This window comes from Magallana gigas, chromosome 2 (assembly GCF_963853765.1).
Source record: "Magallana gigas chromosome 2, xbMagGiga1.1, whole genome shotgun sequence".
Lineage (NCBI taxonomy): Eukaryota > Metazoa > Mollusca > Bivalvia > Ostreida > Ostreidae > Magallana > Magallana gigas.
The window spans coordinates 38,971,633-38,990,177 of record NC_088854.1 but is presented as its reverse complement, the minus strand read 5'-3'; the positions used below and the strand labels follow the sequence as shown (position 1 = coordinate 38,990,177).

General features: G+C 33.7%; 2 protein-coding genes across 2 annotated transcripts; both read left to right on the top strand.

Moving 5' to 3' along the window:
• The first annotated feature begins 2,257 nt into the window (after window positions 1–2,257).
• LOC105325848 (sodium/glucose cotransporter 4-like) lies at window positions 2,258–12,819 on the top strand. Its single transcript, XM_066076490.1, has 14 exons — window positions 2,258–2,468; window positions 6,525–6,593; window positions 7,224–7,328; window positions 7,477–7,536; window positions 7,742–7,846; window positions 8,071–8,179; window positions 8,287–8,367; window positions 8,738–8,967; window positions 9,325–9,460; window positions 9,670–9,928; window positions 10,837–10,999; window positions 11,250–11,468; window positions 11,882–11,999; window positions 12,279–12,819. Exons 1-14 carry the CDS (start codon window positions 2,382–2,384, stop codon window positions 12,497–12,499), a joined length of 1,962 nt encoding a protein of 653 aa, XP_065932562.1. The 5' UTR covers window positions 2,258–2,381; the 3' UTR covers window positions 12,500–12,819.
• A 1,404-nt stretch (window positions 12,820–14,223) lies between these two features.
• Window positions 14,224–17,763, top strand: LOC105325847 (vesicle-associated membrane protein 4). The gene is made up of 7 exons (XM_066076489.1): window positions 14,224–14,517; window positions 15,416–15,462; window positions 15,552–15,605; window positions 15,866–15,966; window positions 16,703–16,782; window positions 16,926–16,977; window positions 17,495–17,763. Exons 1-7 carry the CDS (start codon window positions 14,452–14,454, stop codon window positions 17,521–17,523), a joined length of 429 nt encoding a protein of 142 aa, XP_065932561.1. The 5' UTR covers window positions 14,224–14,451; the 3' UTR covers window positions 17,524–17,763.
• The last annotated feature ends 782 nt before the right edge of the window (window positions 17,764–18,545 follow it).

Here is an 18,545-nt window from a genome sequence, read left to right as displayed (position 1 = left end):
CATATGAAAAATCCAAAATGTATCTTAAATTTGTATTTCTACAGCTTGTTGATTTTTAGTTGCAAAAAGTAAAACCAATTTTGAAAAGATATATATTTTATTGTTATACTTTCATGTTAAATACTCAAATCTGATTGGTTAAGACGCAGTTAATAATATTTACTATTACCCTCAGCGTTAGCAACGCACTTGGTAACGGGTAACATTAAAAAATGTTACATGCGCGAAAATTATGCGCGTACGGTTCGCTGTAGAATTCACGTTATTCCTATATAAAAGCAGTAAAATTTTCTTAAAAATTTTAAAAAAGACATTCAGTATAACAAAATAAATAGTGCCTGTTTGGGAGGATAACAGTTGAAATTGACACCCCTCGAAAACCATTGTCAACCTCCGCTTCGCGTCGGTTGACAATGGTTTTCTCGGGGTGTCAATTTCAACTGTTACCCTCCCAAACAGGCACTATTTATATAATATTAAAAAAAAAAATCCCCCCTTCGCCCCCCCCCCCCAAAAAAAAATAAACCCGACAATTTCTATAAAACCCGTGCGCGCGGATGAGGTTGAACGTAGATTTAACTTTGAAGCCTAGTGTGTGATTCGTGTCACGGAAGTAGATGATGACTCGGTCACAACGAACTCAATTGAAAGGTCAAGGTTTCAAGGATATTCGCCGGGAATTAATGGTGCTGCTATATGAATTTTAAAACATCGACAAAAGAATAAAAAAAACGAAACTATGGCTGTTGAAGGAGGCTGGATGGTCAACAAATTAACCATCACATCAGCCTCTCATATTTAATACTAATTTAGTACGGAAAATACCAAATATTTTAGTTTTGAAATTCGAACACTTGTTAAAATCTTTGTACAGAGCTCTTCGTCTAAAGGAGGGAAATATAGCCTAAAAAATGGCCACGACCATCCAGCCCTCCTAATATTTTGTGACAGTTACATAAAAAAAATTGTTAAAAAGGTCAATAGGCCTATTTTATTGGGGAACTTATTAAGATCGGGACGATTTTGTTCAATTGTTACAGTAATGTCTGATTTTCTTACAGATGTATTTCTTTAAAAGGGGCATGGTCACGATTTTGGTCAAAAATTATTTTTCCGAATTTAATGTTTATAATGCTTTATTTAGGCAATTTTTGATAGGCAACCAAAATTTGAGTGACATTTGTTGAGTTATAAGCGAGTTACAGAGCTTACAATTCTTTGAGCACTATGTCAACAAAGCTTTTGTTTACATTTTAAGTGTTGAGGTAAAAATTTCAGTTTTAGACCTAAAATGAATGTGTTAAACGTTAAAAACTGTTTCTTTATGCTTAAAATGAATAAGAGGATTGACAAATCAGTTTGAAAAAGATTTTTAGTGGTTTATTGAACCTATGTAAACAAAAACAGGGCACGAACCTTGTTTACATGAAAAAGAATTGTGAGCCTTGTATCTTTCTAATATAACTTAACGACAGACTGTCAAATTTCATTCGATCATAAGAAATGCATTCCTAAAGCATTGTGAATAATAAAAACAGAAAAATAGAATTTGACCAAAATCGTGACCATGTCCCTTAAAAGGGGAGGAAAAAATAGCGATTAATTTTGCAAAGGTGTGAATTTTTAAAATAAATTGATTACATTTCATAAAAGGAAAACCCCCTACTACATTCGGACTCCGCTGTAAAGGCGTATTTTAGAACTGCCATAGAGAATGGTAAAAGTGTTCAAGTGAAAATCGTACGTTACTGTCCTTACTACATGTACCTAATAATTTCGCTGAGTTGTGTAAGTTTTGGTTACAAAATTGAACACTTAGTGTCAGTGTACCAAGCACGGACTGAAACCTAGCGCCCCGAATGTGCACAATATTTAAATTGTTAAATACGTCTTCTCTATGCAAACCCATGGCTTGGACTAATAAATCGGCGGTTATTTGAATTCTGTCTTATACATCCCCCGATCTTATTTGAAATTGTTGTTAATCCTGTTTTCCAAACTTTCCCTTGATATCGATGTATTTAATCAATAAAGTAAAAAAAAATCGCAACTTGCCATGCGCAAGAAAAAGCAGTAACTGAAAAAAGAAACAAATTGAAATTTTAAAATTTAAAGATTTTAAAAAGTGAATTTTAGCAGAAATTCTCTTTTTATTTACATGAACCTGAACCTTCGACATTTATTAGTTACAGCCCCGATTGCTCATCCTACCGTAGTTGAGACTGTTTTGATATGCTCCAATTCACATACCTGTAGCTTCTTGGTCTAGTCAACCATTCGGAATTCTTTTACCTGTTTAAAAAGTCAAAAAAGTACAGGTGTGTGCAAGGGATCACACCGAGAGAAGCTGATCAGTGGTATATATCGGACAGTTTACCGGGATGGCAGTAGCGGGGACAGAGTTAGAGTGGGGGGACATCTTGGTCATCATTGGATATTTTGTAGTAGTAATAGCAGTTGGAATAGCAGTAAGTATACACACACATATACTGTGTCTGTACGATGTTTTCTGCACGTTAAATCACCGGTCAATGTATACAGATGTATATCGTTATTTATTTTCTCAAAATTCTGTTTACAATCTTTTTTATGCAATCTATATTTGATTAGAATCTTTTTATGTGGTGATAAACTTTGAGCATTTTCAAATGCGTAGATATCTGCACGTAAAATGAAGTCGATGAGCAAATAACAATTCACATGCAAAGTAGGTATTGGCGATATTTATAGCCTTTTAGAAGTGTTTTTAAGGAACCTTCGTAATCACGCCTTAAATTCGATTTTTGGTAAATTTATATGAATGGCGCTCTGTAACCATGTCATGCGCGGATCTAGAGGGGGGGTCGGGGGGGTCCCGACCCCCCCTGGAAAATGAAAATTTATTAAATTTACATAGTAAAATTATCGCGAAAATATGCCTCGGACCCCCCCCTGGCAAACACAATTATCCTTCGGACCCCCCCTGGAAAAATTTTCTGGATCCGCGCATGCATGTATAAGATATCATGTGTCTAAGCTAATATATATCTTTACTACAAACCGTGAAGTTTATGATCGTGGTCAAATTTCCCTTTGATAACATTGTTAGCCTATACTGTGCATATATATTCAGTACTTGCAAGCTAAGCATTAATTATTGATATTGTTCGTCAGAAAAAATACCCGACTCGACGCTACATAAAATTTGGGAAATCGCAATTATTCCGAAATAAAACCTGTTTTTGTCCGGCGGTTTTATTCAAAACTTTAAGTACACTGAACACTGAGCGAGGATGGCTTCTTCTTTGAACCAAATTTTATGTGCCAAAATCACCGACATTTGTGACAAAGAGAATTTAAACACTGGTCTCTTCCAATATCGGGAGAAGGAAACTTGACACCCGTTAACAAACCGGCGAATAACAACAAGGTACCGTAAAAATGATGACAGGACTGAAGTTGTCTTAGTCACCCTTTTTGTAAGGAACGGATAACAGTTTTTACCCTTTGTAGTAAACAATGACGTTTGTCGCCTTCATATAATTAATTGCATATGCAAGTTGGTTATCTTGATAAATCATGCATTGTTTTATAAATGGGAGTGCACGACTTATTTTTTTTAAAAATTGTTGCGGTATTTAGAAGATCATCTTTTAAAGGCCTGACTAAACTCCGTTAAGAATATACCTACTGTATATTTATACATAGAGAAACATGATATCTTTCCAAGGTTGTTCGTTTCTTTCAAAACTCAAAGTACACTGTTTTGCAGAAAGGGTATTTACAAGAAGTGTCGACGTACATATATACGCAGTACACATTGCACCTTTCAACATAGGCAGTTGTATTTTTGGTCGGCTATGCTCCGATTCACAAGTTAACAATTTTATTACTCTAACTCAGCAAATATATTTGTGCTTGATGCAATTTATTCTGTAGAACCAGTTTTGGAAGAAAGAATAATGCTACAATTCTTGGAAATACTTTCAAATCTTAATTTAGCGATGCGTGATGGAGGACACAATTTGGTTCATTTATTATCCTGTACCTTGAATGATGTTTGTAGGTCAAGTGTCAAGGTCGTCTTGGATCAGGCAAAATTCTTTTACAGAGAATATATATACTCTCCAATAGGCTTTACTTGGCTCCTAGTTCACATTAACAGAACTTTTGGGTTAATGGTATGCAGTGACTTTATAATTTGAACCAGGTCAATGTGACAGTCATAGCGGGTCTTTTTATAATAAGTTTCCGACTGTAGATTATTTCCCATTTGCTTAATCTTGCTCTGGTTAAACAAAAATGCCTGTATGTAAGTAGTAATAAGATTGAATTAAAAGTTTTATGCCAGCTGGAAAATTTCTAAATTATAGGACAAGGTGAAAGAAAAATTCTCTGAAATGCTTTTCATCCTATTGTCCATTATTTAAGCGGGACCTTTTGAGATGGTCACCATCTCAATGTTGTCTAGTTTAAGTAAAAATTATCAAAGTATGCATACGTTTCTTATAAAAAGGAAAAATGATGCTCCTTTACTACAAATTAATTATATTTTTCATTGAAATGAATTAAAAGGGAAATGTAATTATTTACAATGTCCAAATTGTAATAATATTTAAATGTTTTATACGACTTGAAATTAGATTAGAATTGAAATACATGTAAGATTAAATTAATGATTTTTTCCCATTTATCAGTGTGTCAAATTGTAAATGTTGAATCTACTGGATGGGTATTAATACAAAATTTGCAAGCTGTCATTGTGTGTGTGTATATATATATATATATATATATATATATATATATATATATATATATATATATATATATATATATATATATATATATATATATATATATATATATATATATATATATATATATATATCAATCCAGTAAATACAAAATGACAAACGACATACCTTCATTTATGTCGACTATTATATATAGATGTCGTTATATTTCAAAGAGATTGTACAAAACAAAAATTAATAATAATAATAAACTGGCACATCAAAATTCTAATCTTTTCAAACCATCTATACATATATATTATCATATGCAAAATTATCGTCCGTCAAATATTCAATTTGCAAAATATATACTTATTTTACAATCCATGATTCGAAGGATGAAAGCAAACGAATTCATTTATTAATTTTTTTTTAATTTACGGACAATCCTCGTAATCCACGCAACTCATACAAGGATAAAAACTGTCTTCTGTTGAAATGTTGCACGTGTAAAGACATTAAACGCCGTAGAACGTAGCTGATATGAATGTGCATTGTTGACAACAGAGAGCGAAATTTTTGAGGCATTATCGGACGACGCTCTTGCGACCTTTGCGTTTCAAACATAGGCTGGTTTCCAAAGCCGAATCTCTCACTTCCTGGTGCATTTCTCGGGCATTTTTCGAGATAACTTTGTGTATGTAGTCATCACAATTGATAAATTGTCCACGTCTTAGTAAAACTACGCAAATCAATTTGTCTGGCCGATAACGCCCTAATATAGATAAAATTCCAAGGATCGGCAATCCAATGAAACGGGTACATTTGTGGGATCCTTTAAAAAATCATTAAACGTTCAAAGCGATGAGTTTTTGATAAACCACATGTCAAGAACAAAGACTGGAAAAAAAGATTCATTATCTCTTGGTTTCAATGGTTTTTTTCAATCGGTTAAGGTGCAGCAACCCAAGGACAAGAGACATAACTCTTATATATAACTACATGTCAAACCAAAAGTCGATTTTTATTAATCTTTGCACGACCAGGTGTAAATATATTTGCTAAAATTATAAGATGCACGTTCAGGTTATTCTTGTTATAGAAGTAACAACCATTGTTACTTATTTGTTATTTTTGAAGATCATATATATTTTGATTATTTTAGTCCTTTTATATCATGCGTGTATTTTAATTTTCATTTAATGGGTTCATAGTTGGAAAATATACTCTATATTATTTATTTCATATTTACATGTACATCTTCTTTACTTGCATTTAAAACTCTAAAGTTCTAGCTGTTAGCTGCAGGTCTGTATCTCCCGGTCTGAAAAAAAAAATTCGGTTGGACATCCTTGGTCGTCCATCCGAATGTTTTCAGACTGGGGGATACAGACCTACTGCTAGTAATTCTGTCTCCAAAGATCTAAAGGAGTGCATTATGTTTTGACAGTCCTTAGAACGACTTTATCAAATGTGCAAATATAATTTTGAATGAGACTGCGAGCTTTTTGTTTGTATGTTTGTTTCTCTTTTCTTTGAGTGTCCGTGTGTCTTTAACACAGAGCAACGTAACCTTAGAGCCTAAAAATCGGATTTTAAATCAACTGTAATTTCAAAAAAGTTATAAATTCCCTCGGTCTGAACATTTGAATTCCTTTGCCAATGTTACACACCAACCCTTAAAATGCATAACGTCAAATATAACAAGAAGTTTAAGATAGAGTACTCATAAATCACTCGTTTAAAAGAAAAACCTTACCCTCAGGTGTGTTTGCACTGATATATCTTAATACGTTTATATTTGCATTACAGTCATCATGCAGAAACAGAGGCAGCGTGGGAGGGTACTTTTTGGCGGGAAGGAGCATGCACTGGATACCGGTAAAACAATACTTACAGGGCTTTTTGAAAAATACGTGTCCCGTCTTTATGATATGTATTCAACTCACGTTTGAATTGTGCACCTGTGTAGATGCAGCTTATACGCTACAACATGCATGGCGACTACTTTTATGATGTGCTTCAGAGTTTCTAATTTCCAAGTTCTTTAATATTGTACAGCCCCCAATCTAATAAATCAATGCATAGGTACAATTATACAATCTTGTTACATTGTTTACAGTAACATTAGAGTGAGGATAGACACATTATAACCACTGACATTGTAAAGATCTGGTGGAGTTAGCCTTTCCCGATAACACCTACACTTCCCTGGTCACCAAAATCATTACCTACATGACATCATATGAAGTTCAATATGGATAGTTTACTAGTAAATTGATTCATTTAAAATTAATTTTGAATTATCAAGTCAGTCCCGAGATTTCTCATATAACCGACCCCCCCCCCCCCCCCCCAATAAAAAAGAAAAGAAAAAGAGACGTTTAGCTAAAGTAATATTTTATTTTCTACACAAATTTGATATATTTGAGATTAAACATAATCTAAATAGTATTTCTTATACCTTTTGAAATACCTTTTTATACACCTATGTTATGCTGCTTTCTGTAGGTTGGTCTTTCCCTGTTCGCCAGTAACATCGGAAGTGGTCACTTTGTGGGCCTGGCCGGATCAGGGGCCTCTAACGGGATAGGAGTGGCAGTCTTCGAACTCAACGTAATTTGTGTTTTGTATTTGTTTTAATTTTTTTACCATTTATAAAACCCGTAGATATTGAAAATTGAGAAGAGGAAAAAAGGCTGTAAACTTGTTATTGTTATGATTTATAATGATTCAATGTTTTGAAAAACCGTTCGTATTCCAGGCCATATTCATCCTGATGCTGTTGGGATGGTTGTTTGTCCCTGTCTATGTGGCCGCTGGCGTAAGTCTCTTGAATCACATCAGTATACTTGTACTAATACACGTATTCATTAATGGATAAAAAGGATCAAAATTAATATTTTTTTGCAAAACTGGCGCCTAAATTTTTTTTTAGCCTTTATATACATGTATCTACAAAAGAAAATTGCTAATAAACCTGAAACAATTTCATTTTTACAATTTGTTCAAATTAAATGAATTTTCAGGTGTTCACAATGCCGGAGTACCTGAAGAAGAGGTTCGGGGGCAGCAGGATCCGTGTGTACCTCTCAGTACTGGCTCTACTGCTCTATGTCTTCACCAAGATTTCAGTAAGTCGTACAGAGAGAGAGAAAAAGAGAGAGAGAGAAGAGAGAGAGAGAGAGAGAGTAAAAAAACCTGTAAAATGAGAGAAATGTTTTCTTTATATCCTTTAAAATTGATGTATTTTTATGGTGGAAAGAAAGAGAGAGTGAGGAGAATACATAAAATCTTTATGATCCTTGATAAAACTGTTTCAAACAACTTTCAATATAATGTCGAATTGCTTTTTTAGGCGGACTTGTTTTCTGGTGCGTTGTTCATCTTGCGGACCTTTAAGGGCTTTGACCTCTATTTGGCCATTATCATTCTTCTCATCATAGCTGCCCTCTTTACAATCACAGGTAAACTAGTGAACGAAAAAAATTGCAACTCTCTATGTAGGATCTTCTTGTAATATAAATAGTTGACGGAAGAGTAATTTAACAGATGAACTGTTTTTCTCGTTTAGGCGGACTGACCGCTGTGATATGGACCGACTCCATTCAGGTGTTGATCATGGTCATCGGAGCTTTCATCCTCATGGTGATGAGTAAGTGTACATATACCGTACTTCATTGGCCAAAACAACTACGACCAATCTGTGGCGCATTTGAACAACTAGATCATAAACACACTCCAGTTAAACTAAAAAATGTCTGACATTTCATTAATTAAATGTTAATTTCACAAAATTTTATTCATCATGGATTTTAAAAAAGATCCATTTTAAAGTGGTATATATATATATATATATATATATATATATATATATATATATATATATATATATATATATATATATATATATATATATATATATATATATATATATATATATATATATATATATGTACATGTAAATACAAATCTGAAAAGCATTGCCATCTCAGAAGACACATACATTGTTTTCTGTCCTTCAGGTTTTGTTCGCGTTGGAGGGTACGAAGAAGTGGTGCGGAGATTTTTCGAAGCCTACCCCAATACAACGTTACTGAACTACGGCAATGCCAGCTACCCGTACTGGAAGTGCGGTATACCCCCCGAGAACTCGATGAACCTGGTGAGGGTCTATGACGACGGCTCCCTGCCCTGGCCCGGCATCTTCTTTGGACTGACGATCTCCTCTGTCTGGTACTGGTGTTCTGATCAAGTGAGTACTCCACCGAGCGGGGATTTTATGTGTGTATGGGGGAGGGGTAGGGAAGAATCTCTAATGCAACTAATCACGAAGCGAACAGTTTGAGAAGATGCTTCGAAGTACACAATGAATGACACATTTATTTGTTCTTTCTTTAAAAAAAGAAAAAGAAAAAAAAATCCCAACGCAAACGCTTATATCATAGACGAGTTGTAAATATTTACTCCGCCAAAACATCCATGTCTACAGTATAGATGATCATTTTTCCCCTTGTGTTTTATATGTAACTTTATAAACATTATGGTCGATAATTTTATTGACTTGAGTTTTATATTGTGTTTTAAAAAAATATTCAAACAATCTTTTTAGGTCATTGTTCAGAGAGCTCTTGCCGCCAAGAACATTGCAAACGCCAAAGCAGGAACCATCTTAGCCGGATACCTGAAATTTACGCCCCTGTTTCTCATTGTGTTCCCCGGAATGATGTCCAGGATCCTGTTCCCAGGTGAAAAAAGAACTTAAAACAAACAGGTTGATCAATAAATACGTTACCTGTATAGTAATCATCATTAAACATGATTAAGGAGTCCAGGTTCAATCCGTCTGTATTGGGGTTAATTGATGGCATAAAAATAAATAACATTGTACGCGACATTAATTGGATAAATATATTTATGGATAAGATGATATTTTTATCTGTTCGTTTTCCCTTAGATACCGTTGGCTGCGCAGATCCGGATATTTGTGAGAGAGAGTGCGGTAGTCGGTCCGGATGTACGAACATCGCCTACCCTGATCTTGTGATTGAAGTCATGCCGGCAGGACTGAGGGGGCTGATGTTGTCCGTCATGATGTCTGCCCTTATTTCGTCCTTGACCTCCATCTTTAATAGCACCAGCACAATTTTTACCATCGACATCTACAAGCGTATTCGAACACACGCTAATGACGTAGAACTCATGATTGTCGGAAGGTATGCTGCAAATCCTTAATTTCAATGCTCAAATGTTCGTTTGCAATTTCAGATCACCATTACCCTCGTCCCCACACTTGCAAAAACAGTTGCACTGCAATGAAATATCAGCAATGTATTATATGTTTGAACCCAGATGTCAGTTCTGGTATCTATTGGCAAGACATCTGTATTTGCCCTTTCTCTCGTTGTCTGTCTGACAATCTCTCCGTCTTTCTGTTTGGATGTCTGCGTTTTTATATTTGTTAATTTTTTCAACCTCTCTGTCTATTTGTCTATGTACAGTATAAAACTGTTTGTCGGTGGAAAATATGTGTTATTATACTTTCATGTTAAATACTGAAATCTGATTGGTTAAGACGCAGTTGATAATCCGTTCTATTACCCTCAGTGTTAGCAACACACTTGGCAACGGGCAACACAACGAATTGTTACATGCGCGTAAATTATGCGCGTACGGTTCGCCGTAGAATTCACGTCATTTCTATACGAAAGCAGTAAAAAAAAATTCTAAAATTAAGACATTCAGTATAATAAAATAGATAGTGCCTGTTTAAGAGGATATCAGTTGAAATTGACACCCCTCGAAAACCATTGTCAACCGACGCGAAGGTTGACAATGGTTTTCTCGGGTGTCAATTTCAACTGTTACCCTCCCAAACAGGCACTATTTATATACTGGTGTTGGTCGGTATCTCCATTGTATGTTTGTTCGTTCGTCGATCTTCTTTCTATTGGTTATCTGTTCACCTATCTGTCTGTCTGTCTGTAGGCTGTGTGTTCGTTCGTCGATCTTCTTTCTATTGGTTATCTGTTCACCTATCTGTCTGTCTGTCTGTAGGCTGTGTGTTCGTTCGTCGATCTTCTTTCTTGGTTATCTGTTCACCTATCTGTCTGTCTGTCTGTAGGCTGTGTGTCCTGGTGTTGGTCGGTATCTCCATCGCCTGGATCCCCGTCGTACAGAACGTGTCGGAGCTGTTCCACTACATCCAGGCCATCACCTCGTTCCTGGCGCCGCCCGTCTGCGCTGTCTATGTCCTGGCGGTGTTCTGGAAACGGACCAACGAACCGGTAACACTACACTCATTTCTAGCATTTACATTAGCCCGCTGAGATATTATTTTAGCTTATATTTGGGCTATCGATTTTTTTTTGGTCTTCAGTAACTCTAAATCACTCATTCTTCTGTACAGTTTCGGAAACAATGTGCCCGCGTTAACAAGGCTATACTGTAAAAGGCTATGAATAATTTTGATAAACTTATTATAAATGAAAGAAAGGCTGTAATATACGTACATAGGTGGTTTTCTTTTCCTTCTAGGGAGCGTTTTACGGTCTGATGATCGGGCTAGTGGTGGGGCTGACCCGGTTTATCTGGGAGTACGCGTACAGCGTGCCGGCGTGTGGAGAGTCCGGCGACAACCGGCCGGACATCATCAAGAAGGTCCACTACCTCCACTTCGGCATTATTCTGTTCGCCATCGTCTTCTTCTGTACAATCATCATCAGTCTGCTCACGCCGCCCATCCCAGAGAAATGTGTAAGTCTGCTTACAATGTTGTGTATATAGCATGAGGATGTGTTTTTATTTCATTTTGATTTTCCTAATAAAATTATCATTAACATCTAGTTCAACATTTGAAGTTGGTGAAATAAACCTGTAACGAAAAAAAATTATCGTTTCTTCGTTTTAAATTTTAATTTTCTATTAAGTAATCCATAATTTTTCATGACAAAATACACTTTTTAAAAAATAAATTGAATTTAAGAAAAAATAGATATTACATGCATGAAAAATGACATGTTCTTTACCAGTATGTCATTATGTATATTTAGCAAGAGACTGAGTTTGTCATCTTGGGTACCAAAGGTTTTATATCAACTTGCTAATAAAAAAAATACATATGTTTGCGTTTACTATCTTTGTAATGTTGTTCGTTTGTGTGTATTTAGCTTCACCGCCTGACTTTCTGGGGTCGCTTTGACACGGCCGAGCGGGAGGATATTGATGCTGAGAAGGACCAGAAGGAGCTAGAGAATAGGAAGCACAAAGTTGCGTTCAAAAACTTCGGTAAGTCCTGATCACATTCAGCTTTAGTCAATGAGGAAAGACGAACTGATTTTTAAATTATAAAATTTAAGTTTAAATCAAAATCCTAAAAATTATAAAATCACCAAATTAAAATTAAGGTAACATATTATTAATTTTTTAATATTCTTAAACTACGAAATTTAAAAAAAATAATTGTGTTTAAACAATTTTTTTCCCTATTTAATGTTTTTAATTTCAAAAAATTGCGTTTTATTGATTTTTTTTTTTCATGAATTGCTTATTATTTATTTATTTCAGCTCACGTGGAGGAGGGCCAGCCAATATATAAGACTGCCCTACAATGGATATGTGGGGTAGAGAAGATGGAGGCCGCGATAGAGTTGACAGAGGAGCAACAGAAGGCCCTGGAGCGCAAGCAGAACTCCATCCACGAGTCCAAGAACCAGAAGATTGTGACCAGTGTCAACGCCGTTATTCTCATGACATTAGCCGTATTCCTATGGGGGTTCTATGCGTAAAATTAAATCAGAGTGATGCAAGCAGTGTAAATGATTACCTTCCCATAGCTTTTATATATAGATGTAGGACTCTTCATGTACAATGGTATACGTATATTCTATTGGTGCTTTCATCTAAAGAAAGAAGTCCCACGTATGTTTATTACGTTGAAATCAATGATGCATTAATCAAGAATTAGAAAGGCACATATCATGTTTTATGACAATTGTAAAATATATGTATTGGGCTGAGAATCAAATAAGTTGCTAAAACTTGTGTTCGAACCCATTGTATATCAATATATACATGTATATACAATAGAATATGTTCAAACCAGAAAAGTATACATGTAGCACTTGTTTTAAGGCAGTTTTTCTCAGCATAAGATTTATACAACAAACGAAAATTAATTTGTACTAACATTGCAAATATTTTGTATATTATTTGACAAACCCCATACATTGTCTCAAATTTAGTCGGTGTCTCAAGATTAGCCAGTGCAGCCAACTCAAAACAGTTGTAAATACATGTACATGTACAAGTATATATTTATATTTGAATCTATTACAGAAGTATTAACATGCAATGGATCGTGGAAATGTGTGTTTTCCGGAACGTTGAAATGTATGAATAATTACTGTCGTTTTAAGGAGAAAATCAAATATAGTCTTAAATATATTATCATGATCATTTGTGTGCTGAATTTTCAAGTTATATCTCAATGTGAGTATAACTATTATGTATACATTATGTGGTTGATTTTTTTACAGGTATATATATACACGTACTTCTTATATTTTATGAATTTATATTTTTGAATAAAGTATATAGAAATGACAATGTTTTCTATAATTATGTTGATATTCACAAACAAGTCCGTTCTCGAAATGAATGTGAATGAGGAAGACCTAAAGTTGCCTATATTTTTGAATAAAGTATATAGAAATGACAATGTTTTCTATAATTATGCTGATATTCACGGACAAGTCCGTTCTCGAAATGAATGTGAATGATGAAGACCTAGAAAGCTGCATGCCTACAGTAAGTTATTTCTGCGTTTAACGCGACCTTCGAAATACCAAACCTACCAGGGAGAATGATAAAATTAAAACAAGCAACATCTTAAAACAGAAACACAAAGTATAAACAATATTCAAGCTACATGTTACTAGCTGTCTAATTAATTTTTCCCGTCAGTTGTCTAATTAATTTTTCCCGTCAGTTATAAAGGAAATTTCATTGAGTACTAGTATCCGATTCAGGCAGGCACGTATAGCATCGTTTGTGAAATTGGTGAGGGAGAGGGGAGGTGAGACGTATATACCTACAACTTCAATTTCACTATTTATTTCCTTAAGTATTGTCACTTAATTAATTATCTCCCCAAAACGTTGGGGGAAATGGTAAGCAATTGCATGATGTAAATTGAAAAAAAAAGTCTGCTCCACAGTCAGTGGAAAGCTATGGGTTGACGCTACGTACGTGCCCTAAACATTTCATATTTTCTACAGATTGAAGTATTTTAGACTTAAAGTTAAATCAAACTGGAAAAGATAAACAATGCATTAACTTTGGACAGCCTAACCCAACTTCCTGACCAGAAAACAACCAAGAAAACGACGGGGGGAACATTCGTAGACATTCCGACGATGTTTTTCTCCTTTGCTTGTTACAACGTGCTTTTATGTTTATCCGGAAAATCTGAAGCTGCATGTTTTAGCTTTAAATTCACTCTGCGTGTCTTACTTCTGGTGATAAATCACAGCTCATCGACGTCAAACTCATAGTCTACTGTCTTAAAGTTAAACGGAGAATATTTCTTTACAATTTCAAATTCAAGGAAATAACTGTGTACAATTTTCAACCTAATCGATGGGGAAATTAGATGTAAATTAATGATTTTTATTTTATCTTTCTAAAAATGATATACAGCATCTGAGTTTGACAAACCGAAATTTGTAAGTTATTTAATATGCCCCCCAAATTTGTGAGGAACCCAGCAGGCAGTGACTACAGTCATGCTAGAAGAGACGAGAAGGTAATATAATAGAATATATGGATTGATTATTATTTCAATATATTTGGGCGATAACTTGACATTGTGAACATTATGTTGTGAAACAAATGGTTAAATTTGTATGTTATAAATGTTAATTGTATGATTTATGTAGCAGTTCTTTATTCAATATCATTTCCCTTGTCAATTAAAAAATAAATCACAATACGATAAAGAGATGGGGGGGGGGGGGGGGCAGCAAGTTCCATTTTCCAATCCTGAGCAAAGTTTTATAACTCTTCAAGTAAGAGTATATTAAGCATATTAATTTAAGTATCTAATATACATGTACATGTGTTATAGAATTCCGTATTTTATAACAATAAAATACTACATTCTGTCCCAATATATCCTTGATTCACATTTTGCTTAAATAATTACTCTATAATCATTAAAAAAATCTGAGGGGTTAAATTATGTTCATTGTTCATTAAACATGTTAAAAAATATGAACAATATCCAGGATTTCTCTTTTGAAAGACCTACTCTAGCTTATCAAATTTCAATTCATGACTTAAAATAAAGGAGTCCAAGAGCGTTTTGTATTGAACAGTAAATACCCTGATGATGATATGGAAAAATTGTGCGAGATAATTCGAGTGACTATCAAATGGAGAAAAGATAACTATCAACACATTCCATTATAAATCTTCTTAAGAAATCTGTTTTTGTCCCTGTTGTTTTTCTGAGTGAAAAATAATATTTCAATGAAGATATTTTATCTTGGATATTTTTCTGTCATAGAGGTCTGGGTCTGAGGTACATGTACAGAGAAACTTAAGGGGACACACCCAACAAATAAGCTTCACCAAAATACATATGAAAAATGTAGGAAAGATCTAGAATTGATATTGATACTTTACTTATCTTTTCTTTTTAGGCATCCCTTCTAGATGCCGATAGTGATGATGAAGATTTCTTTTTGACGTAGGTATTCGTTTAGTATTCGAAATGGTTACAAATATTAATAGGAAATGATTTCAAATTAAATAATCTGGGGTTTTTTTTATTTCCAGAGGACCTAGGTCCATAAAGCCAGGTGGAAGCAGGAGCGATCCTAAGATAGACAGGTATTATTCATTTATTCTTGGCCTAATACTATAAATTATATTGTATTATTTATTGACAATAATATACTTCAAACTTGGAATAATCAAGCCTTGGCCATAACACTTCGGTGAGCTCACTTTATCTCAGTCCCACTTTTACATAAGAAATTAAGCATGATAACGTAAGACTGAGAGCAAAAGCAAGATTGTCTAAGATTTTTGACCCTGAAATCTGATTTACCTATTTATTTTAACTTGATGTTATATTGATTTTTTACAAGACTGCAGAATCAGGTGGATGAAGTGGTGGGTGTGATGCAAAATAATGTGTCAAAGGTCATGGAAAGGGGAGATAGACTAGAGGATCTGCAGGACCAATCTGGTAAAATTATATTCATTTATTTAATAATACGATTGGAGACAAATTCACTGATCTTATTTTAGAACAAAATGAAAAAGAAACCATTGTCATAAGATAGATGTAAGCATCATAATATACATGCATCCTTAATATTTTAACACTTACTGATATGTATAGATTTTGGTAATAAGGATTGAAAAATATTTTGTTCTCATCCCCCACTTCCGTAAAGGGAACTTTTTTCTGTAGAATTTTCTTCTTAAAAAATAGGTTAATATATTTCTCTGATGAAGACTGAAATCTTTTGATAATCAGTGGAAATGTTGATTGGTATCATTACCTATATACAGATTGTTTCTTGATTCCTGACCCATTGTCTGATGAGTATTAAACAATCTTGAGAGTGAAAAAAAAGAAATGGAAAACTTATATTCAGGCCCAAGTGCCATAAAGGTTAGATGAGCTCACTTTTGATCTCAGTCTCACTTTTCCACTTTATGGCCCTTAAATAAAAGTGAGGCTAAAATCAAAAGTGAGCTCATCTAACTTTTATGGTCCAGGGACCAGATACATGTATTGAGTTTCTGTTCAATCGATCCGAACTATTTTAAGTAATTTATTGTCCATTTAAAAAAAAAAAATGATCAAATTTAATTTTTTTTTTTTGAGTGCATTTGAGTGATCTTTTAAGCTTATGAAGTATCACTGTTATGAGGTACATTAAAATTATTACTTGAAAATTTATTTACCTCTGCAGATAATCTAGCTGGCAATGCTGACATGTTTCGCAGTCGTGCAAGAGGACTTCACAAAAAGATGTGGTGGAATAATTGTAAAGTAAGACAACAAACAATGAGAACTGTACCATTTTTAATTTACTTAAATATGCATATTATTTTATCATACAAATTCCACATCTTTATTTTACCATTTATTATTTTGCAAAATGTATTACAATGAAAAAATGAATTGTTTTTCAGATGAAGTTAGCACTAGTTGTGATCATTCTAATTGTTCTACTTGTGATTATCAGTAAGTCTCATAATACATTGAAACCTTATTTTATAATTATTTTTCATTTTAAATGCAACTTCTTTGGCCTTTTTCAATGATATTAAAAATAACTCCTCAAATGTATTTTAATCACTTGGGGTCAATTTTTTTTTTTTTACACAAAATGATGGCCTTCCCAATCCATTTGATGTATTGGGTTTAATATCAATGGTGTCGCACACTACTATATAATGATATGCATCATTGATTTGATAATTTTTAAGATGAACTCAAATCTCAACTGTGAACAGATACATGCATTAGCTTGGTATATTCATTATTTAAAACGAAGGTTTTTCATAGAAACCTATATTATACATTGAGGTTGTTGGTTGGTTTTTTTAATTCAATGTTGGAAAAGCCCAAGAAATTGCATATTACCAGTATGAGTTTTCTTCATGCCAAAAGCAAGTTGATTTAATTTATCCATCATAATATGACGTAGATTGAAATTACCAATAAAATTTTAAAATTTAATTTACACATTAATTTTCAGTTCCCATAATTGTGAAGTCACGGAATTGAGATATGAGGAGATGGTGCTTTCAAAGAATTAAGGAGCTTTCCGCAAGACTTCAGATCTGAAAACCATTGGATGTGTTCTTGGCTTCTTGTAGAATCTTTTAATTAGTTTTGACAAAGAGACATCTATATTTTTTTTGTTACTTGTATTATTATTTTTAAGTTAGCAGTGAAATATATTTAAATGGTCAAAATATGGAAAGATATTACCATACATTTCAAACTTGTGTGTAAACCTGTATTTTGGTAAATGTACCGCAAGTATTGAATAACAAACATCTTTTTCTGTATTGCAATGTGAATTGAATAGTTAAGTTTGTAGTTCAAATTCATAATTTGATGTTTCTTTTGTTTTTGGTGCAAGGTTTCCAATATGATTTGATGCCTTTGCTTAATTTGCTAGCTAGAGAATATAGTTTGTATTTAACTAATACATAAAGGTATACAGAGTACCTTTACTTGACAGAAACCATCTAGTAGCAAATGTTCTGCTTGTTGCTTTTCAATGAGACATCATAATTCTGTCTTTATACACTAGTGATGTGTGTTGAACCAACACTAGTATTTCAAATTATGAGACGTATTTTTTGCAATTCATTAGGAAATTCATCACAAAGGACTGCTTAATCAAGCCAAGAAATTGCGTCACTGTGTACAATTTTCTTGAAATTATTTCAAGCGATGTTAATGTGAATGCCTATTTATTTATTGCTAGTAAAAATACCTTACAAAAGCACATAAATGTTTATGAAGAAGAAATTCTATTACAAATGGAATGATCTCTACAAATCCTATTTGATGTTGACATGTCCTATAATTGTTTAATTTCTTGCAGATATTTCCTGTTTGCATATAATTTACATGGCATAGCCAGAATTTTAAACTAAATTTTAAAAACGGTAAAAACAACTGTGGAAATTTTAATTCACTGCTTAAATTTCTTTTATGATGATAAAATAACTTATAAACAAAGTGATGAAATGAATGTTTGTAATCAAATTAAATAAGATAGATATAGGTTGAAC

Excerpts from the sequence above, each read along its gene's own strand:
- LOC105325848 (XM_066076490.1), top strand. The coding sequence starts at position 2,382 with ATGGCAGTAGCGGGGACAGAGTTAGAGTGGGGGGACATCTTGGTCATC. Across the intron at positions 2,469-6,524 it reads TAATAGCAGTTGGAATAGCA|TCATCATGCAGAAACAGAGG; the intron begins GTAAGTATACAC and ends TTTGCATTACAG. Across the intron at positions 9,461-9,669 it reads GTCCAGGATCCTGTTCCCAG|ATACCGTTGGCTGCGCAGAT; the intron begins GTGAAAAAAGAA and ends GTTTTCCCTTAG.
- LOC105325847 (XM_066076489.1), top strand. The coding sequence starts at position 14,452 with ATGCCCCCCAAATTTGTGAGGAACCCAGCAGGCAGTGACTACAGTCAT. Across the intron at positions 15,606-15,865 it reads AGCGATCCTAAGATAGACAG|ACTGCAGAATCAGGTGGATG; the intron begins GTATTATTCATT and ends ATTTTTTACAAG. Across the intron at positions 16,783-16,925 it reads TGTGGTGGAATAATTGTAAA|ATGAAGTTAGCACTAGTTGT; the intron begins GTAAGACAACAA and ends ATTGTTTTTCAG.